The 27,843-nt window shown below is 40.5% G+C and overlaps 1 protein-coding gene and 1 long non-coding RNA gene across 2 annotated transcripts in view; one reads left to right on the top strand and one right to left on the bottom strand.

The window, feature by feature from the left end:
* Positions 1–27,843, bottom strand: part of LOC309650283 — a 490,920-nt gene that overhangs the window by 135,447 nt on the left and 327,630 nt on the right. The window contains exon 11 of the long non-coding RNA XR_014257498.1: positions 13,385–13,488. This is a non-coding gene — a long non-coding RNA (uncharacterized lncRNA). The remainder of the gene's footprint in view (positions 1–13,384; positions 13,489–27,843) is intronic.
* On the top strand, positions 49–27,843 carry LOC309650226 (myosin-8-like). The gene is made up of 39 exons (XM_082441342.1): positions 49–221; positions 1,732–1,970; positions 2,664–2,807; positions 2,893–3,049; positions 4,642–4,669; positions 4,770–4,878; positions 4,962–5,054; positions 5,189–5,252; positions 6,237–6,335; positions 6,427–6,530; positions 6,685–6,823; positions 7,914–8,032; positions 8,110–8,259; positions 9,391–9,561; positions 10,464–10,773; positions 10,882–10,949; positions 12,594–12,681; positions 12,767–12,884; positions 13,244–13,367; positions 13,459–13,595; positions 15,068–15,323; positions 17,340–17,582; positions 17,675–17,851; positions 17,928–18,073; positions 18,158–18,248; positions 18,335–18,724; positions 19,156–19,282; positions 19,616–19,734; positions 19,862–20,058; positions 21,195–21,378; positions 21,463–21,628; positions 21,724–21,848; positions 22,786–23,094; positions 24,058–24,261; positions 25,242–25,367; positions 25,451–25,621; positions 25,806–25,910; positions 26,470–26,565; positions 27,571–27,843. The coding sequence occupies exons 2-39, from the start codon at positions 1,761–1,763 to the stop codon at positions 27,718–27,720; spliced, it is 5,814 nt and encodes a 1,937-aa protein (XP_082297468.1). The 5' UTR covers positions 49–221; positions 1,732–1,760; the 3' UTR covers positions 27,721–27,843.

The raw sequence follows: 27,843 nt of genomic DNA, 5'->3' as shown, positions 1-27,843 counted from the left end.
GGACCCCGGGGGCAGAAACAGCTTACCCCGTGGCCCATCTCTGAGCATGAGACTGTTCCTCCCAACTTTGACTTTTATTTTCATACAGCCAAGTTTCAGACCAGGGAAATATTTTAATTCTGTAACTATCTTACTGGAATTTCAGAGCTTCACTAATAAGAAACTTGTTGTTTTACAGTGTTAGACGCTTCTGAACCTGCATCTTCATTTGGAAGCCAGAGGTAAGACTCTGCTTTATTCATTCATTGATGACAGAGGGGATTCATTTAGGCTAACGAAGCTGGGGGCAGCTCTTCACTGTACACCATTTCCATATTTTTGCAGTTATGTAAATAGATTGTGCTTCCAAATGTCTGCTTATAAATGCTGGGAAATCATTTTTTCAGACTGTCTTATTCTCAGAGACCACCCTCACCTGAATTCCAGGATTAAAGGACCATTTAGGAAAGAATGAATTTTGACAGTGAGTTCTCAGCTGCACTTAGAACTGTCCAGGGTCAATGGACTATTCCATGCCAACCTCCCCCTCCTGACAAGCATTGAATACTTATACATTTTACCAATAATTTTTAAATACCCAGAAAAATTCTTAATCTAAAAATGTAAACAAAAACAAACATCTTGTTAAAACCATAGTATTTTAGCTACCTTTTCATGATTCACTGTAGTTTTTAGAAAGGTTCGTTTAAAAAATCACAAGTATTACACCCACAGAGGGCTAAATATCGTACCTAATTTAGAAGAGATCCTGGCCCTCCCCCCAAGTAATTCACTGCCTGAGAGCAAAGGAAAGACCCAACCAAAGTAACACACCAACACTGAGAGACATACCTATCGACGGAGGACAATGGCTCACATACATGTGATGAACTCTTAAATTTTTGTCTCTTTTCTTTTTCTGGACGGAAAGAAAAGAAGCCTGTGGAATTTATGTGGGATGAAGAAACTTCTTCGTGCTGAAGCTCTCATTTCTCGGTGGTTAGATCTGTTAAATGACAGTTGAAATCTCTCATGCCAAAAGGAGAATGTTAAAAGAGATTTTGGAATTAAGGCAATGCTAAGTCTCTTGGTAACAAGCCAAATGACAAAAAAAAACAAAAAGCCTAGAATGATAAGAATTTATTATGGTTTTTTTAATGACCCACCAAGAGATATAACACCAAATATTAACATTAAGTAGACATTAAAAATAATTATTTGGCTTGTGAGAGAAAAAATGGCCATCTAAAAGGCAAAGATGTTTTCGATAGCTTGGAAGATATCAATCTCCATTTGCACAAAACAAACCTTCCCTCCTAACTCTATGACTGTCCTAGCAAATGGCAGATGCAAACATTATGCAGAAGGAAAAGTGGGGATTAAAGAATGACAGTTGCTATAAAACAATCCATCAACAACAGTCTTAGCTATAGATATTGTTACAGTTTAGAGAATAAAACATGCAAGGATTCCGTTCTCACTCAGTTGTAGATGCCCTAGCCCTGAAGATCAAGATACGCCATCTGGGAAGGAAATTTTCAAAGCCCTAAAAATGAAGCCTCAAACTGCAGTCTCATGCCGAACCAGCCCTGTGCTAGGGTTACTGTATGAGAACACTGGTGAGCAACAGCTTGGAAGAATAGTTACAGCCCAGGCAGGCGACGGAGCCTCAACATTTCTTTCATTTCAAATCCTAGCTCACATGTATAACTTCCGGTTTCTATTTCTCCTCTCCCTCATTTTTTCCCCAAGGCAAAATTCTCTCTAAATAAATCGCAGCCATGAGTGCGAGTTTGGACGGTGAGATGGCTGCTTTTGGCGAAGCTGCTCCCTACCTTCGAAAATCGGAAAAGGAGCGGATTGAAGCCCAAAACAGGCCCTTCAATGCTAAATCATCAGTCTTTGTGGCAGAGCCCAAGGAATCCTATGTGAAGAGCATCATACAAAGCAAAGAAGGAGGGAAAGTAACTGTAAAGACAGAACGTGGAGCAGTAAGTAAAAACATAAGGAGAAAATACTCCCCGCTTTATTCCTCCACCTCCTCGCTTCAAGTTGAAGCCTTCGTTGCTCAGAATCTCTAAGCCTACTGCCAATACAGACACCCTTCTGGTCCATTAACAGACATCAGATTTGGAAGGTTAAAGAAATTCTCAGCAGTAACCTCATTTCTCCCTTTCCCAACTACCCAAAGGACTTTAAAGCCACTAGGCTTGGCCTCCAGCATTTCCCTTCAATTTCTCACTTCCCAGTCTAAATCCCCAAACTTGGGAGAAACAAAAACTAGCTTCTCCTATCAAAACAATTACTATCTACTTAGATAAACAATGTATTAATATCCCCATTACTTCCCCCCAAATTGAAGTTTCTTGTAATAAATGGCCAGGAAAAATGAAAAATTAAACCCATTTAAGTAAAATGAAATAAACTGATAAATAAACCTGGGACAAGGAAATGTGGGAGGAAAAAAGTATTTTTTAAAGAGTAGTACGTATTCTAGCTCATCAGAGGAAACAGATTTTCTTACCATCAAACGCTAAGATGAATGTATTTTCATGCCTTTATTTAAAAGACACCGAATAATATAATGGAAAGTGTCCACAACTGTAGTCTTATAATTAAAGCAGATAAACATAAATCCTACCTCCAACCATTAATACAAACTTGTCTCTTACTTTACTTGCCAGACTCTAACTGTCAGAGAAGACCAAGTCTTTCCCATGAACCCTCCCAAATATGACAAGGTTGAGGACATGGTCGTGATGACCCACCTGCACGAGCCAGCAGTGCTGTACAACCTCAAAGAGCGTTACGCAGCCTGGATGATCTATGTGAGCGCCCTTCAACATCTCTTTATTCCACCTATCTCTCCAAGTAAAAACAAATCCCACATGTTGAATATTCTGATTTTCTCAGACCTACTCGGGCCTCTTCTGTATCACCGTCAACCCCTACAAGTGGCTGCCGGTGTACAACCCCGAGGTGGTGGCTGCCTACCGAGGCAAAAAGCGCCAGGAGGCCCCGCCCCACATCTTCTCCGTCTCTGACAACGCCTATCAGTTCATGATGACTGGTGAGTGAGTGATGCATCTATTTACAGAAATGTGGAAATAGAATCTTTAACGAACAAACAGACTTTGGGCTTTGATTACAATAATACATTGCAGCCACATGGGGCTTCACTGCTTTCAAGAAACTTTCAGAGCTGTAATATCACATATTCTTCCCTGCAGCCATTCTATAGATGAGTAAAGTGAAGCTCACTGAATGCATTGACCTACCCAAGCTAACCCAGCTGGTAGCCAGAAGCCCAGTTGAAATAATTAGTAGACCTCTGTAAACATATTTGTTGTTGCTTTCTCACAGTTTTTACTTTCTGATTTGGACAGAAAAAAAGTTCAAGTAGATTTTTAAAAAATATCCACATCCACAGCAATCAAGGAAAATAGTTACCAGCCATAGCGGGAAAGCTTTGTGAATTCTTTATCTTTAAAAGACACAGCTAATATCACTAGCCTTTGGGGTAGAACAGGAGTAAAGAAAGAGCTATGACTTTCCTCTCAAAGATTTTGAAGCATTTTCCTACAAGAATAGAAGAAAACAGAAATCCCTCTTTCTTTGAAAACTGTGGCATTTGACCAGGTTAGAGACTACAACATTGTTTTCTTATCTATGCTCCCACTAGATGTGATATGATCTTTCTTGTATTTTCTTCTATTGGAAAAAGAAATCAATCTGAATATGTTCCAAAATCTGTCTCTACTTCCCTGAATAGAGCTTTGAAGTTCTCTAAAGTCTATATCCACATCTAAATAGCACCCAAATTAGCATCTATTTCTCTGAATAGATTTTTTTAGATTTGAGAATGCTCTAAAATCTATATCAGTATAGAATTAAAGATTTAACAAATCAGAAAATTGGTATATATTCAACTTATCAGTCATATAACTAGTGACAATTTTTATTTTTATTACTTAGAAACGTGTATAAAATAAAAAGGAAAATAAAAGTAAATGAACACCAACATTTACAGTTCCAGATCCCTTCCTTTTTTAGTATTACCAGCTGTCAAATTCATATGGACCACCGGGAGGAGGCCAGGTAGCAGAAAAATATATAAACTGGAAGTCAAATAGACCTAAACATCTTGATAAGCTATGTAACTATTAGAAAAGTCACTTATTTCTCTCTGGGTTTGTTTCTTCATCTGTTAAATGAAACTTCAGAATTGTATGATTTTTACTGAAGTAGTTACAGATGAAATTTTATGATGCCTGGAATTTTCTTTAAAATAACCAAGTGAGTTTAGGATGGGAGTACAGGTTATACAAAGTTGGCCAAATAATAACTGTTGAAAGTGTATGATGGGTACATAGGAGCTCTTTATACATTATTGCCTCCACCTCTGTATACGTTTGAAACTTCCCATAGGTTTTAAAATTAATAATATTTTAAGAAGAAACAGATGATTCTTTACCTCTCATTTTCATAAGTTTTACTCCAAGAGGCAAGTACTATCTGGGAGCTACACACAAAACCAGGATCACAGGCAACATCTTCAAAATGTTAAAAAGGATAAACTGATTAATCTTTACAGAGTCAATAATCTTTGTACTGAATGTGTACTATTTTTAAAAACTGATGGTCTTGATTTCTTTTTTACAGAACGTGAGAACCAGTCCATCCTGATCACGTATGTGATTTTTTTCTTCTTCTCTGGTTTGTGGTGATTGTCTTAGACGTCGACAATGTGAGCTGTAGTTCTGATCTCTTCTCTGGTTTCTCTTTGACAGTGGAGAATCTGGGGCAGGAAAGACTGTGAACACGAAGCGTGTGATCCAGTACTTTGCAACAATTGCAGTTACTGGAGAGAAGAAGAAGGAGGAAACTGGCAAAATGCAGGTGGGTCTGACTGGCGTGTCAGAATCAAGACTGGCAGGGCGTGCAGGAAGCCCCAGATGTGAGGACTGTTCTTGCCTTTGTAGGGGACTCTGGAAGATCAAATCATCAGTGCCAACCCCCTGCTGGAGGCTTTTGGCAACGCCAAGACTGTGAGGAATGACAACTCCTCTCGCTTTGTGAGTCTCTGGGTCACAGAAGGGTTTTCTCAGGTCTTAAATGCCCAAAAAGGCATGTCTGAGTTATTAACTCAACTTCTTGTTACTCGTGTGCTAACAGTTTTGTATATAACATCATCTTTTTCACTTGCAAGGGTAAATTCATCAGGATCCACTTCGGTACCACAGGGAAACTGGCTTCTGCTGATATTGAAACATGTGAGTAACAGGACCATTGAAAATCAAACAGAGAAACAAGTGATATCATTTGCAGGGATATTTTGCAACACTTGTTGAGCACTGAGCCTGCTGGCGGTGTTGCCCGTGAGCTAATGCCAAACTTATCCATAATCGCTGCGTGCTCTATTTACCTCAGTCTCAGACTGATGGCTCTATAACACATTCTGCAATTCCTGCCTCAGAAGCAACTATGACATTTTCTCCAGGAAAAACAGTAGGACTATCTATGGACTCCTATGAGTTATCTATAGGCTTACAATACATTTCTGTGATTTGCTCTTGATCTGAGCTTTTTTTTTTTTTAAATAAATTTATTTATTTATTTATTTATTTATGGCTGTGTTGGGTGTTCGTTTCTGTGCAAGGGCTTTCTCTAGTTGCGGCGAGCGGGGGCCACTCTTCATCGCGGTGCGCAGGCCTCTCACTATCGCGGCCTCTCTTGTTACGGAGCACAGGCTCCAGACGCGCAGGCTCAGTAGTTGTGGCTCACGGGCACAGTTGCTCCGCGGCATGTGGGATCTTCCCAGACCAGGGCTCGAACCCGTGTCCCCTGCATTGGTAGGCGGATTCTCAACCACTGCACCACCAGGGAAGCCCAATCTGAGCTTTGGTAGGTGTTTCCAAGGTAGTCCCTCACCAAAGAATCTAAGGTGATCTGAGGAAGGAGGGGATATTAAGGATCAATTATAATACAGAGGTCGCAGGTCATCCATATGCAAAGTTGATTTTTACTAGAGCATGCATACTTCACTCTCTGCTCTTAGATGGTGAGAACCTTGGGTAATTGCCATACGTATTTGGAATTCTTACATGTAGTACCAACAGGATCGATCATCACGTTGAAATCTCAATGGAGCCTAACGTCATGTCCCCAATTTTAGCCAAAGACACTGCAGTTCATTTAATATCTCAGCAGCATTGATATTTTTTTCTAATTCAATGTCTATTTCCCTCTCTTTCCAGATCTTCTAGAAAAGTCTAGAGTTACTTTCCAGTTAAAGGCAGAAAGAAGCTACCATATTTTTTATCAGATCACTTCCAATAAGAAGCCAGATCTGATTGGTAAGGATGAACTTAAGTTCACAGACAAAAGTTAATATTTTTGTTAACAACTTCTAATGTAAAACATACACCCTGAATTCTATGTATCCAGAAATGCTCCTGATCACCACCAACCCATGTGACTATGCCTTTGTCAGTCAAGGGGAGATCACAGTCACTAGCATTGATGACCAAGAAGAGCTAATGGCCACTGATGTAAGACACACACTCACTTTTTAAAAATCCATTATGTATGGAAATGACAATAGCAACCACACTATAAGTGTGGTTACCTTAGAATATAGAGTAAATTCTCCAAAATATGTTAGTCTCTTCTGCCCTAACTTTGTCCTGTCATTTCTCCTGGCAGAGCGCCATTGACATCCTGGGCTTTACTCCTGAGGAGAAAGTGTCCATCTACAAGCTCACAGGGGCTGTGATGCATTATGGGAACATGAAATTCAAGCAAAAGCAGCGTGAGGAGCAAGCAGAGCCAGATGGCACCGAAGGTACCAAATGAACCTCCATCTGGGTTTAAATTAGAGAATACGGCAAGAAAAAAAAAAGGTTATTCTAAACTCACATTTCCTTTGTAGCTGGACTTCTGAGGGGCAGGCACACATTTACACACACTGCATGCTTTCCTCACCCCCTTTCCCTCCTCACATCTCCATATCTCCATCTTTCTATGCAGCCCAAATGAACCCTAATAGCCACTTGCAAGGATACATCTAAAAAGCACAACCTGGGGCCAGATCATTAGAGAGGGAATGAGACAGAACGGTGAGGTTGCTTCGCCTTAGCAATGGCGAGAAGGTATACAGGATAACTTGGCATATTGGTCTATTTCAGCACCAGCTGGGTAAACCTAGTGGAGGGATACAGGGTCTCGCCCAAACACAGAGCTGGGGTTGGAGGACATCTGTGCACGTGTGTGTGTGTTGTCTACATTTAACCCTCAGACAATCTAGGCAAAAGTAAGATAAAAAAGAAACTGAGAAAGAAAAATCATATACTCTATGTATGGAAAGAACATGGAACTTACAGGATCTACCACGGAAGCTAAAGTTATCTGCTCCTTTAAGCCTTTCCTGACCACGCTGGCTCGACATTCTCTCTCCCTCATTTACATCATAGTCACTGACAAAATTTTTGAAGGGGACTCTGTAGGAGTCATGCACTAAAATTTAATCCTCACATTTTCAGATAAAGAAACTAATTCGTTGAGGTTAAATTGGGAGGAGCTAAATTGAGATAAGGTGTATTTATCTTACCTTCCACCCCCACCTACTGTGTCTTAAGAGCAGGGACTCTGGCTTTTGTGTTACATAAATTATTTCCATAAACACTGGACATATTTTTATTGTTGTTAAATTTCTCAGGAGTTGCTTGCAACAAATCACCAAAGGCCAGTGTAACTGACTGACCATTTATTAGCAAGTACATGCTCTAATATACAGAGAGCCTCACCTGATCTTCTATAGAATTATTTAAAGCTTTTTATTTAAATAATAACGAAAATGGATGGAGGAAAATGGAAAGACTACCTTGAAGAAGTATCTGTTGTTAAACAACATTCCTTGAATTGTGTCTCTGCAGTTGCTGACAAAGCTGCCTATCTCCAGGGTCTGAACTCTGCTGATCTACTCAAAGCCCTTTGCTATCCCAGGGTCAAGGTCGGCAATGAATACGTCACCAAAGGCCAGACTGTGCAGCAGGTAAGTGCACAACCTCAATGAATCACACACATCCCAGGCCTTTCATAGTGCCAACAAACATTACTCTGTCCATGAAGGTGTACAATGCAGTGGGAGCCCTGGCCAAAGCCGTCTACGAGAAGATGTTCCTGTGGATGGTCGCCCGCATCAACGAGCAGCTGGACACCAAGCAGCCCAGGCAGTTCTTCATCGGGGTCTTGGACATCGCTGGCTTTGAGATCTTTGATGTGAGTTTATCTTCTTATTAATAAAAAGTGGGAGAAAGGCAATTTGGGTTTTGATATACTGAGTATTATTATTCATTTACACTTGTAGTGTCTACATTGCTCTCTCCAGCATGGCACCTAGAACGAAATAGCTAGGAGGTAACTGGATAATAACAGAAGTAATAATAATAGCTAACATTTATCACAAAGCCTGTATTTCTGGCTTCTCTACTAAGCACTTCAAAATGTTACCTCATTTAATCTTCACAACAACCCATGAAGGAGTAACTGATATTACTTCTAATTACATGTGGAGAAACAGATGCAAGAAAATCAAAACACTTGCTAAAGGTCCTCCAGCCATATAAGGCAAAGCCACGACAGGAACCTGGCTATGTAACGTTTGGTCCATACACAAGACACCTCCCATGGAGGAGAAATGGCCTAGAGGTAGAAGCGTAGTGACAGTTCATAGTCTTCCCTCTTCCAGATTCATCTGACACACACCATTTCCCCTCTGGGTCATCAGCTTTATCATCTATAAAATGAGGGTATCAATTATTATAAAGACTTCATCAGATCTTCAATTTCTATACAACATCAGGTCCCCACTTTCACAGACCTGACAATGAGGATTTACCAAATGTTTGATATGAATAGAAGAGCAATTAGCCTATTAATTTCACTCTGCATATCAACTAAAGGTCTTAAGAAAAGCTTTCCTTAATAAGGTGACGCCAAAAGTGAAAACGTGACCTTTATCTTGAATTGCGGGGTGGGGGCGGGCGTAAAAGAAGTGAGGCTTTGCAATGAATTACTTTCATCCTTAAATCTGAACCATAACTCATAGGATCATGGTTATACTTTTAATGCACATTTTTGCCCATGCAATCTTCAGAGGTGGAAAGAGGTAGATTCTACCAGAACTCTTGCTGTGTGATTGACAGCTGTGCCTTTAAATAATGCTCAGAAATCATGAAAAGGGTTCATGTCAAAAATGATTATTTTTTCCCTGGGATTTCTGAAGAGACAACAATCAGTTTAAACTTTATTTCATTACTGTAGTCCACATATTTTTAATAAAAGATTTTTCAATAATGAATTCTACTGCTATAAAAATCCACTTAATGTTGGAAATTTGGTTTTGTGCAGTTCAACACCCTGGAGCAGCTGTGCATCAACTTCACCAACGAGAAACTGCAACAGTTTTTCAACCACCACATGTTCGTGCTGGAGCAGGAGGAGTACAAGAAGGAGGGCATCGAGTGGGAGTTCATCGACTTCGGGATGGACCTGGCCGCCTGCATTGAGCTCATCGAGAAGGTCTGTTTGACTTCTAAAGGAAAGCCGAACTGAAAGGATAACTTTCCCAAGTGCCTTAAGCAACTCCAGAATGTATTACTGTAATCTTAAATAGACTGATATCAGAACAAGTTAGAAAATTACTTTAGAAATGACTTTCTCTTTTCAACTTTTACGTAAGAAGAATCAGAGAGTGTTTAGCTTCATTTTGTCGTAACAAGTTCTGTTCTAACACTGACTCAGATCCAAGTTTAAAGCAGCATCTCTATTGAGATGGTCTGCTTCACTAGAAGAACTACCTCATTTGTTCTAAATCTATCTCCACTATGATCCAAGATGTCAACAATAGAAATAACTATTTTCTAAATCAAAATTAATGCACAGGTCACACAGCTAGGGCTTATATCAAAGGTAATCTGTTTGGAAGTCAAGAGTCAAATTGCTATGCTTCTTCATAATCTATCTTTAAGGGATTAAATGCACAAAATGTCTTAAATAAGGTTTCCATTATTTATACCGTTAAGTTATTGCATATAAAGTAAACATCATTCTAAGTCAGTAAGTCCTTTTCATAGAAAAATAAAACTCTGACAATAGATTAATTCACCAAACAGGGGAAAATGTGGTAATCACATAATCACAGAACATTTTAATAAGTCGCCCCCACTTATGCAGTGCTGACATTTGGAGTTTATATCCAGCTATTCTTTTAATTGAAAATAATGCTATGTATTGAATGTGAGAAAGAATGGTGGAAAAGTCATTCTAGTGATAACAAAAGGACCTCTTTGAGCTATGACCCTGGTTTACTTTATAAATATATTTAATTAGGAGTGCTCATAATTCAATCAAACGACAGTCACTATGTCTATATCTTTTGAGACCAGATAGGTTGACACCAATGTCTACTTTTCTGAATTCAGCCACTGGGCATCTTCTCCATCCTGGAAGAGGAGTGCATGTTCCCCAAGGCCACAGACACCTCCTTCAAGAACAAGCTGTATGACCAGCACCTGGGCAAGTGTGCCAACTTCCAGAAGCCCAAAGTGGTCAAGGGCAGGGCCGAGGCCCACTTCTCGCTGGTTCACTACGCGGGCACCGTGGATTACAACATCGCCGGCTGGCTGGACAAAAACAAGGACCCCCTGAACGGCAGTGTGGTTGGGCTGTACCAGAAGTCTGCAGTGAAGACTCTGGCCAGTCTCTTTTCCACATATGCTAGTGCTGAAGCCGGTACTTTCTGTGCCCCTGATTTAAATTAACCTCTCCCCACAGAACGTTCATATACCATTCCAGCCTCTGGGACTCTACTTTCGTTGATGGGTTTTCTTTTTATCTTAGACAGCGGCGCAAAGAAAGGTGCTAAGAAGAAGGGCTCTTCTTTCCAGACTGTGTCAGCCCTTTTCAGGGTAAAGTACAAATTTAATTCGAAAAATCTATTCAGTTTCTATGACTTATCATAATTAGGATAAGAATAAAGGATTTAGAATAAATTAGGAGGGAATGGAATGTTAACAGGAATTACTTCAAATATTCCTTCTTGTCAGGGTACAGCCAAAGCAATACTCCTCCTGTAGGGCTGAATGTTTTACCTCTTATTCCTTATTATGCTCATCTAATGTATTCAGGAATTCCAAAATGCCCTTCGAAGCTTTCTCGCTATATAATAAGGCCGATTTTTAAGGAAGCACAGCTGAACTTCAAAGGTCTCCCTGTGGAAAGCCGTATCTTTATTCCACTAATGCTGCCCTTTGAGAATGTTCCTGAGTTCCCCTTTGAGAACTGAGCCTGAGACATACCCTTTAGGACATCCTTCCACCAAATCACATCTTTGTCCTCCGAGGTGGATTTAATTTTTTGTAATAGCTGAAAATTATCTAAAGCCAAACCTAGTGATTTAGATTGATGATTAAGATAGAAAAATCTCTCTTAAGAATAACAGTAATAATAACATTACTACAAATAATGTGATTCTCTTAGATGGCTTAAAAACTGGCTCTTCTAAAGGGGAACATATGGAGCATCTGGTCTAATGGCTGCTTTGTCAGGATTTCTATGGCTAAGTCTCGTTCTTTTTAAAACTAAAATGCAGATACTATGTATGACCTAAACAAGAAAACAGCCCTGTTCTTTTTTTCTCACTACCAATTTGCATTATTTCACCAAATATGCCCTTGTTTCATCAACTTATCCTTGTACATAATTGCAAGATTAGAAACTCACATTACTCACTTTATTTCCTAATAGTTAACTGAGATATGAAAACTAAAGCAACTCTGCCTTCTCAATGAATATACCTAAGAAATACTGAGAAATAGCTACTTGCTAGTTTTCTGTGGTGGAGTAAAACACTGCTGTCTGTCATAATCAGTTACTCTATTTCTGGAATAACTCCCCCCATATGCTTCAGACTGTGATCATTCTCAGGTACCCAAGATCCACTCACACAAGGTCATGTAGTCTTATGATTTTAGACTCTTCCAAAAAAAAAAAACCAAAAACCAAAAAACAAGAGGTTACAGGTCCCAGGGAATAATACACTCAAGGAAGGAATGGCAAACATTGGGACAGTGGCTAACCTAAGTTACCACTGTAAACTACTACTGTGAAAAATATTAGCGCTGAGAGAGATGAAAGAGGCCTTAGAGGTAATCTCAACTATTTTCAGATGAGGCCCAGAAAGAGAAAAGGGATTTTATAGAGTCAAGCAGCTCATTAGTGGCAAAGCGAGACTGTAGTCTTTTGTCTTCTGATTCCCGGTCAAGAATACTTCCTGTGTGTCAAGGCTACTGAATTTGCAGTTTGTTTACAGGATAGATCCTAGGTGTCATAAATGAATACCAGGGAGAGCTGCATTTCTTCCCAGCACTTTAGCCTTTCAGTTATTTGGCAGGCTAGAACTCTTGAGACCTTTAAAACACAGAGCAACTGAAGCCTCACAGACTTTTACCTAATATAGTTAAGAAAGTGCCTAGGTTCGTTCCATATAATTACCAAAACAAGCAATCTGAAATAGAACTTTCTCATCAAGTCCCTTCTACCTGGTTTTCTAGGAAAATTTAAATAAACTGATGACCAATCTGAGGAGCACACACCCTCACTTCGTACGGTGTATCATTCCCAACGAAACCAAAACTCCTGGTAAGATCTAAGAGCATGAAATAATCAAACAGGCACAAGTTTGAAAATTCAGTGCCCAGTAGTAAGTACTCTGATTTATTTTTAGGCGCCATGGAGCATGATCTTGTCCTGCACCAGCTGAGGTGCAACGGTGTGCTGGAGGGCATCCGCATCTGCAGGAAGGGGTTCCCAAGCCGAATCTTATATGGGGATTTTAAACAAAGGCCAGTCTCCCTCTGTCATATTTCACTGAATGCTGTGACTAATTAATCATTTTCACTGTTGTCCTCTGTTCATTGTTTTTATGTATCCTGCTTCATCAATACTACGAAATTAAGTCAAATAATATAGTCTTGTGGTGCTAGAACAGAATACAGGCTAGAGAAGGTGGCATTTCTTAAAAATAGGATGGAAGCATGCATTAGCTTGTGGAAAAATCATATTGTTTCACTACCTGAACCTAAAAGGACAGCTGGATTTTCTACTTTTGCTTTTTCTCTTTTTACTGACTTTTTTTGGTGTCGTTTGGTTTTCATATATGATCACACCTTCCTAATCATTCTTCTTTTCTTCGACTGAACAGATACAGAGCTTTAAATGCAAGTGCTATTCCAGATGGACAGTTCATTGACAGCAAGAAGGCTTCTGAGAAACTTCTTGCCTCTATTGATATTGATCACACCCAGTACAAATTTGGACATACAAAGGTATGGTTATTACTTACACCTGATCCAAGTCCTCTGCCATGGCTCTATCTCCTGTAGTCTGGCGATGATTTGGAACTTTCCCTCTCTCCAGGTTTTCTTCAAAGCTGGCCTGCTGGGTCTTCTGGAAGAAATGAGAGATGAAAAGTTGGCCCAGATTATAACAAGAACTCAAGCCATCTGTAGGGGATTCCTAATGAGGGTAGAATATCAGAAGATGTTGCAAAGGAGGTAACCATGCAGAGGATAAGGACTGTAAGGTCTCTTAGAGACTTTACATCGGTCTTCCTTACTCAGTAACTCTTTTATTTTGTGGTTAACATGCACTTCTCACCCAGTTCGGAACTCACTCTTACAACACATCAGCCTCTGCTTAACCCCTCACACTGGGATTCCCTTCAAAACCTCTCTCCTCCCTCAGTTTCTCCCTTTCATTCATCTCACATACAGCAGCAGGAATCATCTGCAGTAAGCACTATTTTCATCATGCCGTATCTGCTTGCGGTTCCCCACGGTCTCCCACATCAAATCCAAGTTGCCTGTGTGTCTGTCAAGGCCACTCTCTATTCCCCACCTCATCTATCATCTCCCACCGCACAGCCTTTTCCAGCCAGGCTAAACAATTTGCTTATCTCTTTCTCTTCTGTTTGCACAAGCCCTCCCCTCTCAGCCTAATTTATCTCTTTACCAATTCAAGACTTCCATTTCCGCTTCCTCTAATTAACCTCATCCAACCCATCCACCCAGCACTACTGCATTCCCTGTCCTTACACACATGTTTTGCATTCATTTTGCTCATCTGTACTTATTTACTTCTGTGGTATAAGTGTTCCCAAGTCTTTTCCATGTGTCAACATTATGGTTTATGTCATGATATCTGCCTTCTCAGAGATATGGTTCTTATAAATTGGACCTACAGAAATAGAATCTCCATTTTAACAAGCTTGAAGAGGCAAACACATTGTTATAAGGCAGGTAAACCTTGCCAGTCTATTGCTACAGTGTGCAGGAATATCTCTTATTACTATTTTAAAATGTTACTTAAATAAAACAAATTTTATAGCTAAATGCTCTGCAGACATAAACAATCTAACTGAGCAGGTAAGAAGTAGGCATTTGAAAGGACTTGAGAAAAGCCAGTCTATTATGTGAAGAAACTAACAAAAGTTGTTTATGGAGTAGATAATTCGGCAGCGATTAAAATAAGAGGAGAGGTTTCAAGGAAAACAGGATAAACCATAAGCTCAACTTAGGTGGGCAATTAGGAAAGCAAGCCATGCCCTTTCACAGGTCACGTCAGTGTGCCGAAGGCCAAGCAGCACAATTAACTTACACCTGCCACACCCACTCCCAAGTCACTAATATTGTGATTTCTCAAATGTTCTTAAAATGGTACGTGTTGCTCATATATACGAAGTATTCCTCCTCTAAAGTCAGCTTCTTTGCTAATGTGACAGGGACTTGAGAACACACAATCGTTCAGTATGAGCAGTGCACATTAGCAAAGTGGTCATACTGAGGACCGCTCTGAGTGTGAGGGCGTGTGTGTGTGTGTGTCCTGCATATAAAATATACAGAATCTGACACATCATTTACATGTGGGGGGGTCATTAAAAGGGGAGTTTGTATGTAAAAAAAATAATACTAACAATAACATTGTCTCTAATGGATCAATCTACACTGATACTTTTCGGTCATTTCAGAGAAGTCCTTTTCTGCATCCAGTATAATGTACGTGCCTTCATGAACGTCAAGCACTGGCCCTGGATGAAACTCTTCTTCAAGATCAAGCCCCTGCTGAAGAGTGCGGAGACGGAGAAGGAGATGGCCACCATGAAGGAAGAGTTCCAGAAAACCAAAGATGAACTTGCCAAGTCAGAGGCAAAAAGAAAGGAACTGGAGGAAAAAATGGTGACTCTCTTGAAAGAGAAAAATGAGCTGCAGCTCCAGGTTCAATCTGTGAGTAATCTGTGTGCTGAATGCACCATGTCATGGAAGCTTTTCTGGAATTCACATACACTCTGGATTTACAAATGGCCTTTTCTTGAAAAAGAAAATTTCTAGTTGCTTTTTTCAGTATTTCACTTAACTTTCAATATTCCTGTGAAGAAGTAAGGCAGCAACTACTTCCAAATTGCAAATGGAAAATGGGAGATTGAAGAATTTATTTAACAGTATCACAAATTTAATAGGCATGAAGGAAGCAGTTTAAAGGCAAGCCCCCAAATCTCAGTCATTTTACTCATCTGCCTTGCCTGCTTCATCCCAGTCTTAAGAGCCCTATTTCCTGAATACAAGTGTATGAGATTGTATTTAAACTCATAAAAGACAGTTATTCTTATTTCTCTCTGTATCTCTTTTCCTCAACCCCCAGGATTTAGCTCAATAAATTCATTTGCAGTTACTTAAACTGAACTACCACGGTGGAAGACAGAGCTAGTGACCGCTGTGATTCTTCCTTTGATACTGATCCTGAGTTCTCAAGGCCTCTGTTTATTGGTTAAAGAAGAAGTTGTAATCAGACTGGGGGTAGGCTTGGCATCAGCACTCTGGCCAAATACAACCTCCCATTTTCTTGGTCCAACAAGCCCAACAATGTCATGAAGAAATCTGTAAAAAAAAAGGATAGTTTTCTTAAAATGTTTAAGCTATTTTCAACTTTTCCTTCTGACAAGTTCACTTATATGAAGATTACATTTTCCCAATCACAGCCTCTTCATCTTAACCTCTTTTCATAGGTATTATCATTAGTCAGTGAGTAAATATATACTGAGTGTATGACTATTAAAAATAAAAGCGGGGCTTCCCTGGTGGCGCAGTGGTTGAGAATCTGCCTGCCAATGCAGGGGACACGGGTTCGAGCCCGGGGTCTGGGAAGATCCCACATGCCGCGAAGCAACTGGGCCCGTGAGCCACAATTACTGAGCCTGCGTGTCTGCAGCCTGTGCTCCACAACAAGAGAGGCCGCGATAGTGAGAGGCCCGCGCACCGCGCTGAAGAGTGGCCCCCGCTTGCCGCAACTAGAGAAAGCCCTCGCACAGAAACGAAGACCCAACACAGCCATAAAAATAAATAAAAATTAAAAAAATAAAAATAAAATAAATAAAATAAAAAAATAAAAGCAAAGGAACCCTGGAAGGCCTCATTATCAAACGTTTAAGCATTTTAAAAACTTAAGATATAAACAAACACTGAGAAGTTAAAGAAATTCCCCAGCCCAGAGTAATAAGGTCGTGGCTGAACTGATTTTTATGAGTCCTTTAATCATTTATAAAAACCTCATTGAGTTATGTAGTTTCTCAAAATTATAAGTTCTTATATAGTCTAATATTCATTTTGAGACTAATAGGTAATTCTTAAAATGGAAATGGAAACCCTGGACAATTATACAGCACTGTTATGGTCTATCAGGGAGGTTTTGAGTATATGAAAAATGCTTCATGGAAATGTATTTATAGGCATAATATTACGTAGTTTTCCTTTTTAAAATTCAATGTAGCAACTAGTTGTTTGAGGCAAGTAGGGAATGATCAAAACCAAAACTAACCAATTTGACTAAGTCAAAAATCTTTGAATATTATAGTTGAAATGCTCTTAGCAATCATTTATTCCAATCCTCTTAATTACATGAGATAATTGAGGGTAAGAGGAGTAAATCAATTTGTGCAAGGTCATACATATGGAGGCAAATTTGGGACAAGAACCCAGGCTTCCTTTGGTCCTTCCACTCTTCTACACAATACTTTTTAAAATAGTCAATTGCTTCAATCCAGTCATTTTTCAGGCTAATTTGCTTCTAAATCTATAGTGCCATATCTAATTAGCTACATTTCTCCAGACAATGGAATGATGTTCAATTAATTTATATTCATACTGAAAAATTCATTAGCGTTCAGTAAACACTACTACTTTGTGCAAAGAACAAGTTCAAAATAAGTAACAATTCTCTAAACAGCTCAGCAAATCTCTCCACAGGAAGCTGATGCCTTGGCTGATGCAGAGGAAAGGTGTGAGCAACTGATTAAAAACAAAATCCAGCTGGAGGCAAAGATCAAGGAGGTGACTGAGAGAGCTGAGGATGAGGAAGAGATCAATGCTGAGCTGACGGCCAAGAAGAGGAAATTGGAGGACGAATGTTCGGAACTGAAGAAAGACATAGATGACCTTGAGCTGACACTGGCCAAGGTTGAGAAGGAGAAACACGCCACAGAGAACAAGGTATGAAATATATTTGTATACAGCATATAGAGACTCTGCCATCTAACTAAGCTGCTTTAGAGCAGAGATAATCTCTTCCTTAACCTTTCTAGGTGAAAAACCTCACAGAAGAGATGGCAGGCCTGGACGAAGTCATAGCTAAGCTGACCAAGGAGAAGAAGGCCCTCCAGGAGGCCCATCAGCAGACCCTGGATGACCTGCAGGCAGAAGAGGACAAAGTGAACACCCTGAACAAAGCTAAAGCCAAGCTAGAGCAGCAAGTGGATGATGTGTGTTTTTAATACCCATTTGAAAGTTTTTTTTTAATATACTTTCAATTTTTAACAAAGTTTATTTTCTCATTAGCTTGAAGGGTCTCTAGAACAAGAAAAGAAACTTCGAATGGATCTAGAAAGAGCCAAGAGGAAACTGGAGGGTGACCTAAAATTGGCCCAAGAATCCATAGTAGATATAGAAAATGACAAACAGCAACTTGATGAGAAACTTAAAAAGTAGGAACTCCAGAAAAAAGATTCTATGCAACATCATCTTTCAATTTGTATGGGTACTAATACGCCTTGTTCTTCTGTCTAAAGGAAAGAATTTGAAATCAGTAATCTGCTAAGCAAAATTGAAGATGAGCAGGCAGTAGAAATTCAACTACAGAAGAAAATCAAAGAGTTGCAGGTGAGTCATCTCACCTCCATTTGTTTCTGCACCCAAAAAAACTGAAATTGAGATGAGTTCACGTTAACGTGCTGTGTCACTGCCAGGCCCGCATCGAGGAGCTGGAGGAAGAGATAGAGGTGGAGCGGGCCTCCCGCGCCAAAGCAGAGAAGCAGCGCTCGGACCTCTCCCGGGAGCTGGAGGAGATCAGCGAGCGGCTGGAAGAGGCCAGCGGGGCCACTTTGGCCCAGATTGAGATGAACAAGAAGCGGGAGGCCGAGTTCCAGAAAATGCGCAGGGACCTGGAGGAGGCCACCCTGCAGCACGAGGCCACGGCAGCCACGCTGAGGAAGAAGCACGCGGACAGTGTGGCCGAGCTGGGGGAGCAGATTGACAACCTGCAGAGGGTCAAGCAGAAGCTGGAGAAGGAGAAGAGTGAGATGAAGATGGAGATTGACGACCTTAGCAGTAATTCAGAGACCATTTCCAAAGCCAAGGTACCCAATACTGTCTTTAAATGAGCATAGTTAATAACCTGTAAGAACCCTCATTGTTCTCTGGCATTAAACATTGTTTGTAGGCAGTTTATAGCACTGATCTAAAATTTTGTATTCTAATATATTCCATTTTATTTCATTTTTTTAAAATACTGGATATAATTTGTTAAGATTATTTCCAAATCTACTTTAAGTATCAGTGTCAAGTATCACTGGGATAAATTAATGAGTTCCAACAATGAGCACTTTAGGGAGATTATGCACCCGTCATACTTGAATCCTAGCATGTTCCATAGAGTTGGTGCCATAAGTTTCTACTCACACTTGACATAAATTTATTCACTCTAAAAATATTTTAAGAATCCAGTGGTAACTTTTTTTTTTTTTAACTGTATTCAATGTCTCATCTTTCACGGGTACATGTGCCGTAGGGAAACCTTGAAAAGATGTGCCGCGCTCTAGAAGATCAAGTGAGTGAACTTAAGACGAAGGAGGAAGAGCAGCAGCGGCTGATCAATGACCTGACGGCTCAGAGAGCACGCCTGCAGACGGAAGCGGGTAGAGATTCCCTCAGTCCCGCAATTATGTACTAGACAAAAGCAATCCCGGGGGTTCTGAATTAACAGCAATACTCCCATATTAGAGGGGAGTAATCAACTGTAGGAATTTGCTGAGCGGGTTAGAAGAAATAAAAAAAAGCAAGAAAGAATCAGCAGACTAGTTTATTTGTTACACTACAATAGCAATGCTGCTTTTTAATCTAGCCAATTCTGTAACAATATTTATTATTAGATAAAGTATATATTTGTCATATACATATAATTATATATACAAACTTTAGGCTTGTTTGTTTATGCCATGAACAAATTCCTTTACTTCGGTAATTCTTAGGTGAATATTCCCGACAATTGGATGAGAAAGATGCTTTGGTCTCTCAGCTTTCAAGGACCAAACAAGCATCTACGCAGCAGACTGAGGAGCTGAAATGTCAGCTAGAGGAAGAAACTAAAGTAAGTTTTACCAAAAGTATTCTCGACTGATCAAATCTAAACATATTCAGTTAGGTTCTCCTTTAAGTGTATAAATTAAATATCACTGAAGAAATGAATTTAAGTCACTGAACTCATACTTCCACAGGCCAAGAACGCCCTGGCCCACGCCCTGCAGTCCTCCCGCCACGACTGTGACCTGCTGCGGGAACAGTATGAGGAGGAGCAGGAAGCCAAGGCCGAGCTGCAGAGGGCGCTGTCCAAGGCCAACAGCGAGGTGGCCCAGTGGAGAACCAAATACGAAACGGACGCCATCCAGCGCACAGAGGAGCTGGAGGAGGCCAAGTGTGTACTGTGAACTCTAGAGGAGCGACATGACATGGTTTCCCAGCTGCCCAACTCAGCAACTCCCAGAAACAGCTATGATGACGATGATAACATAACAAAAGCAGAAGCTACCCTAAGTGCATACTGTGTCAAATACTATCCTATTATTAACTCATTTAGTTTTCATAGCAACATTACATTGCATTATTATTCGTATCCCTGTTTTACAGATGAGGAAATTGAGACTGTGAGAGGTTAACCAACTAACACAAGAGCATATGATTAATAAATAGTACAGCTGGGATTAGAACCAGACATTCTGATTCCAGAGACCACCTTCTTAAGTACTGTAGTACAAAGACAGATCTCTTAAAACTCATGTTGGAGGCCATCTGAACTGTGCATAATGTTCAGGGTTAGTCTGAATAAAGTAAAGCCTTAGTCTGGGTACAGACCAAAGGAGACCTTCAGGTAGATCTTCTAGAGCATTACAGCTAAAGGTTTTTGTGTACATTAGGCATGTATAGTTGGCACACAATTGGGAGTAAAGCAAGAATGAAGGCAATTCAGAAGGAATAAAAAGAAAAACCCTGCCTTTGCTTAGACTACATGAATTATCCTGATTTATTTATCCATTCCTCTCTCAGGTGAGACTGACCAAATATATATTATTAGAAGAAACTGGTTATTTTTCTCTAGGAAGAAAAGTATATAAAATAAAATGTAAAGTCTGAGAAAGCAAAAGAATATGCCCAGTATATCTGTGACCAATAAAATATCTAGTTAGTCTCAAATCCTTTTTGGAATGAGATGAGATATAAATCAATCAATAGAACTGCCCTGGCTAATCATTCTCCATACCATACTCAATCAGAAGCCCTGAAAATCCTGAAATCATATGCTGTAAGAGACATACAATGTCAGCTCCAACAATGGCCTCTAACAATTCAAAAACAAAAAGGACTTGAGTCCAGTTGTTCACCACTTTGGACCTTTTCACAGTTTAATCCATCTGGAAAGCAGTTCTGGCTACCACAGTTTTGAAAACCATGCTAATTGACATTGTAGAAAAACGACTATGAAAGGGGGCTGAGGAGTTTAGCACTTGCCCCTGTTCCTGACCTCTCTCCTTAACTGCCTGGCTAACTTTTCAGGAAGAAGTTGGCCCAGCGTCTGCAGGAAGCTGAGGAACACGTAGAAGCCGCGAACGCCAAATGCGCTTCCCTTGAGAAGACCAAGCAGCGGCTCCAGAATGAAGTGGAGGACCTCATGCTTAATGTGGAGCGGTCTAATGCTGCCTGCGCGGCTCTCGATAAGAAGCAAAGGAACTTTGACAAGGTGGCCCAGCCTGCTCAAACTCTACCGATGTTTTACTTAGTCTCCCTTTCTCCTTCCATTAGCTGACAGTTTACCACTTTTCAGGTCCTATCAGAATGGAAACAGAAGTATGAGGAAACCCAGGCTGAACTTGAGGCCTCCCAGAGGGAGTCCCGTTCTCTCAGTACTGAGCTGTTCAAGGTCAAGAATGCCTACGAGGAATCCCTGGAACAACTTGAAATGCTAAAGAGAGAAAATAAGAACTTGCAGCGTGAGTGCTCTTGAACTTCCCTACCCTATATGGCCCTGGAAAGACCTTTCCATGTTTTATCAGTCTGACCACTTCTCCCTTCTGTTCACCCACAGAGGAGATTTCGGACCTCACTGGGCAGATTGCTGAGGGAGGGAAGCAAATCCATGAACTGGAGAAAATAAAGAAGCAAGTGGAACAAGAGAAATGTGAAATTCAGGCTGCCTTAGAGGAAGCAGAGGTATGTATATTGATGTTGTGGGGGGAAAATCAAAGATAAACATTGGTGGAAACACCACTGTTTTCATTGGGCAATGGTACTATGAGATGGATCCATTATTACAGAGCAGGTGAGAATCTGAACTCATATAACCTTTATGAAGGGCAATTTGGCAATAGTTATCAAAAGTCTTAAAAATGTAATAATATGACCTATCAGTTCTATTTCTAAGAATCTATCCCAAGAAAATTATCCTAAATGTAGGCAAAGCTTACACACAAGATGTCCAATCCAAAAACAAGGTAAAGCAAACTATAGAACATCCATATGATGCAATTTTCTATAGCCATTAACTGTAATTAATATGGGGAAATATTTATGGTAGAGGATAATTTTTAAAGCAAGACACACATTTGCATATACAATATAACTTTATCATGTATAAATATATATAAATAGGAAAAAAACTAGAAAAAAAATGTACCACATTAAAATTGTGCCTCTAAGTGGAGGCAAAATAGGAAGGTTTTGTTTTTATAAATTACCCCACATTCCACAATGGACACATATTTTGTTATCAAAAATATATATATGTTTTAAAACTGAGAATTTCTACAACAGGAATCACGTGAACATTTTAATTTATAGAACGGGAGAGAATTCCTGTTTACTACACATAAGTTTAATCATATAATTTTTGTTACTACTCATATGAATAATATTTGTATAGCACTTTATACTTTACAAAGCACCCTTATTACAGAGTTGCCTAATAAAGTCTATGACTGAATAAATTAAAGGATGATTTACCTAGTAGGGTCCTAGAGCTGTTTTATTATACTTTGTAATATTAGACAAACTGATATTAGTAAGAGTTTGGCTCACAAGGGAATACCCTCCAAATATTCATTTTCCATTATTAATTGATTATTAATTAATTGATCACTGTTTTGTTAAGGCATCTCTTGAACATGAAGAGGGAACGATCCTGCGTATCCAGCTGGAGTTGAACCAAGTCAAGTCTGAAGTTGATAAGAAAATTGCTGAAAAAGATGAGGAAATTGACCAGCTGAAGAGGAACCACATTAGAGTCGTGGAGACCATGCAGAGCACACTGGGTGCTGAGATCAGGAGCAGGAATGATGCCCTGAGAGTCAAGAAGAAGATGGAAGGAGATCTGAATGAAATGGAAATCCAGCTGAACCACGCCAACCGCTTGGCAGCAGAGAGCTTGAGGAACTACAGGAACACCCAAGGGATCCTGAAGGTAGATGGGTCCACATTAACAGCCCAGACAAGTCAGGGAAGTGACCCATCTCCCATTCATCACAGCACCTTCTTGTTACACCATCCATTTTTTTTTTCTTTTAACAAATTATACAGTTCATAGTATGGAGGTAGCTAAAAATAAATACACATAGAATATATATTTATTTATTTTTGGCTGCATTGGGTCTTTGTTGCTGCACGCAGGCTTTCTCTAGTTGCGTCGAGCAGGGTCTACTCTTCGTTGCAGTGCGCGGGCTTCTCACTGCGGTGGCTTCTCTTGTCGCGGAGCACGGGCTCTAGAGCGCAGGCTCAGTAGTTGTGGCACATGGGCTTAGCTGCTCCGTGGCATGTGGGATCTTCCCGGACCAGGGCTCAAACCCATGTGCCCTGCATTGGTAGGCAGATTCTTAACCACCGCGCCACCAGGGAAGTCCGAATATATTATTTTTAAAGAAACGTAATATAAAAGAACAAACAGAAGCCCAGAGATAAGCTATAATACGAGAGAAATTAAAAGACTTTGGCACCAATAGGCCTGAGGTCGAGTCTTAGTTTTGTCACTTACTAGCTGCCTGATTTTAGGCAAGTTATTATAACGTCTCAGAACCTCTGTTTCTTCTACTAATTAAGAATGAAACTACCCACCTCATAGGGTTACTTGTGAGGATGAAGCGAGAAGACAGATGTCAAGTGCTGGGTACAGCATATGGAAAATGCTCCATAAATTATAGATACTGGTGACTCGCACATGAAAAATAACAAGTTGATGGCATAAAACACAACAAGAATCAGTCTCCTGATAATCCTCTCTCACCTAAGCAGGTGGCATCCCCATTTTCATGCTCCTTCAAATGACAGGCCTGTCATTTCCTGTTCCTGGCACCAACCCATTCTTCCAGTTCATCTCCTGGGATGTTCACATCCTCTTCAGAGTGTCTAAGCCTTTTTATTAACTTAACAGGATACCCAGCTCCACGTGGATGATGCTCTCCGGGGCCAAGAGGACCTGAAGGAGCAGCTGGCGATCATGGAGCGCAGAGCCAACCTGCTGCAGGCCGAGATCGAGGGGCTGCGGGCCACCCTGGAGCAGACGGAGAGGAGCAGGAAGATGGCAGAGCAGGAGCTCCTGGACGCCAGCGAGCGCGTACAGCTCCTGCACACCCAGGTGGGACCCTCACATCAAACAAATGCTGGTGTACTGTAAAGTGACGAATCAGAATTATAATATGGAAGTACTCTATTTTTATAAATATGTGTATATTTAAAAGGATGGGGGAGATGCTTTAAAATATTAATTGCAATTACCTTGAAGTGATGCGATTATAGATGATTTTTTGCTGTGTGTTCTTTTTAAGATTTTCTACCAAAACGGGGCAGGGGTATTACTTTTTTTACTTAAAAAGAAGATTTGACTCTAGATTATTTTGAAAACCATGGTGTGGAATAAACTTGAATAAAGATATCTGTTGACTCCAAAATCTGAAAATGTTCCACGTAGCGTTTCCCACCAGGAGCGCTTCAGCGTTCAGCACTGCTACGTTCACAGTCCCTGTGCCTTGCAGGACACTCAGCATCGCTGACCAGCCCGGGCGTTAAATGCAGTAGCACGCCCTAGTTATTCTGACAACCACAAATATCCACCCCCATACATTTCCAAATACCCACTGAAGTGATATTGCTTCCCTTAGAGAACCACTGGGTTGAAATTTTAAGAAAATGTTTCGTAAGAGTAATTCAGTATTCCCCAAGGGAGCAAACCATTCAAGTTAACAGAGAATAGATTCCTTCTAACTGAGAAACTCTCAGTGCCAGGCTCTCACAAAAAGAATCTACTCTTTTCTAATATTTCCAGCCTTTTAAGGACAGAACACTAGCGATGTCTGGTTGACATATAATTGAAAGAGCAATTAACTAATATAGACATTCTTGAACCTCCATGTCCTTATGCATAAATCAGATGGACATTGGGGCAGTGGCGGGGCGGGGTAACCAACCTTGCAAATGATTAACATTTTGCACTGAACAAATATTTAAAGTTCAGTGAAATGTTGCCATTAGTCCCCTGCATAAGCCAACGAGTAAGACATTTGTAAAATCCCAAGTGTGCAAACTGCAGGTCTTGTAAATTTCCACTACTTTTAACAGAACACCAGCCTGATCAACACCAAGAAAAAATTGGAAAATGATGTTTCACAACTCCAGAGTGAAGTGGAAGAAGTAATTCAAGAATCGCGCAATGCAGAAGAGAAGGCCAAGAAGGCCATCACTGACGTGAGCAAATGAGCATTTGTTTAACGACACTGTGTGTTATCTGCCATTACCAGGTTTATTATACTGGTTTATTTACTAATTAGGCGGCCATGATGGCCGAGGAGCTGAAGAAGGAGCAGGACACCAGCGCCCACCTGGAGCGGATGAAGAAGAACCTGGAGCAGACGGTGAAGGACCTGCAGCGCCGCCTGGACGAGGCTGAGCAGCTGGCCCTGAAGGGCGGCAAGAAGCACATCCAGAAGCTGGAGGCCAGGGTGGGTCTCTCAATCTCTCTGAATCCGGAAAGTGAAAACGGCACTCCCCCATCCTTCTCTCTTCTTGTATATTGACTCTCATCCTTATCCTGTGGCTGGGGACACCCACCCAATATCGTCAGTAGGTCCTGAGTTAATTAACATCCCCCAAAACTGACTATATAAGTATCTTTCTTGATTGTAGGTACGTGAGCTTGAAGGAGAGGTTGAAAGTGAGCAGAAACGTAATGCTGAGGCTGTTAAAGGTCTGCGGAAACATGAGAGAAGGGTAAAGGAACTCACCTACCAGGTAAGGGGAAGAGCTTTCTAGAATATCCAGACTTCCTGCACAAAGGGAAATTGAAAACCTGGTGACTATGTGGTACTCACAAATAGCTACATGTTAACTTGATATACATAAGGGGCAAATGACACAATCACCTATCACAGACCCTTTCCTAAGCTAGGAAAATCAGGAAGGCCTTTAGAAAATCGTGTAAGTGAGGAAAGAATACAGGTTTCAAAGACAGATAAACTGGTATTAGTCCTAGTTTGGCCTCTTACTTTTTAAACTTGGATAGGTTACCTAACACTCTCAACCTTAATTCATCACCTGTAAAATAGAATAAAAACATCTACTCACCAGAGTAGGGAGGTAAGGATTAGAGACGTGTATAACTCTCCAATATAGTGTCTGCAGACAGTGGACATTTAACAAGAGTGGCTACTGTTAATACTATGAAGGAAGCCTCAGAGTTGACCACATTTACCCCAGGCCCACCTGCCATCATATCAAAGTGATTTACTTCACCACCTGTGTGGGTTTATTTTGTTGGATTCAATGCAGACCATTTTTTTCAAACTTCCAGACTGAGGAAGACCGCAAGAATGTTCTCAGGCTGCAAGACCTGGTAGATAAATTACAGGCAAAGGTGAAATCATACAAGAGACAAGCTGAGGAGGCTGTAAGTATCTTTAAGCCCTTGAGGGAAGAAGAAAACTTCGTTGGGGGTAGAAAGTCTATTAAGAGAATGTGTTAATGAGAAAGAAAGAGACCAAGTAAGAATATGTCATTCTTATTTTAAGAGAGATGATATAAATATGAATTTACCCCCAAATCCTAATTATAGAATAAGACCTCAAGATGAGATATTTTTATTATTAAGCAATTTGTAGGGGTTGGGGGAAAAAAAGAAAATTCCAAATAACCCACCTTACTTGATAGCTGGAAAGAATATCCAGCAGAAAATCTAACACCATGATAAATATTCCTCTCCCTCTAGAAATGCACAAAATCAATTGTTCCCAAAAGCCAAACAGAAATCTTTTACCCCAGCTGACTCCTTCCCTCACTACCACTGTCATCAGCAGGGACTTATCCCTGCACATTCGCTGTAGCAAATTAGGATGTGTTGGAAGATTCTCCAGCTTCACTTTTCCTGGTTGTTCCCCACTCTTCCAGACACAATGTAGTGGGTAAGAGGTAAGAAAAGGGAACACGAAAGGGAGAGGCACGAATGGTAGTAAGTCCAACCAACAAAGGGCATACTTTCTTCCTATCCCCATCCCCCCACCCGCAGCGTCTCTGTATACCAGAGTCAAAATATATGGCAAAAACATTTCAACTGGGATTTTCCCGAAGTTAGAATTTGACCTTACATTTACTGTCTAACCTCTGTGAGCGAGCGCACATGGGTCTCTTCCTCCTTTCCACTCAGTCCATACATCGTAAATAGACTTCACGTATACATGGGTTTGACATAATGAGCTCGTCTCTTCCATTTCAAAACTATTTCTTCTTCCATTCTTTAGAGTAAAAAATGTAATTGAAGTTACAAGTTCTGTCTGGATTTGAAATCAGATATGACAAACAAACCGTAAGAAGGAAATATCTGAGTTGAGGAAATAATCCTGTTTGTGACAAGTGCAATGAGAACCACAAAGTCTAACTCTCACAACTTTATTCTTAGGAGGAACAATCCAATGCTAATCTTGCCAAATTCCGCAAGCTCCAGCACGAGCTGGAGGAGGCCGAGGAACGGGCTGACATTGCCGAGTCCCAGGTCAACAAGCTGCGGGTGAAGAGCCGGGAGATTCACACACAAGTCAGTGCAGAGTGAACACATCTGCCTGATGCTGCCAAGGGGCTGAAGAAATGCACAAAATGTGCTATTTTGGGTCACTTGCTTTGTGATGTTTTTCTCTTAATGTTGAATAAATAAAAACTACAGTGAACTGATAAA

This window comes from Balaenoptera physalus, assembly GCF_965194825.1.
Source record: "Balaenoptera physalus genome assembly, chromosome: 20".
Taxonomy (NCBI): Eukaryota; Metazoa; Chordata; class Mammalia; order Artiodactyla; family Balaenopteridae; genus Balaenoptera; species Balaenoptera physalus.
This window is presented reverse-complemented; position numbering and strand designations above follow the sequence as displayed.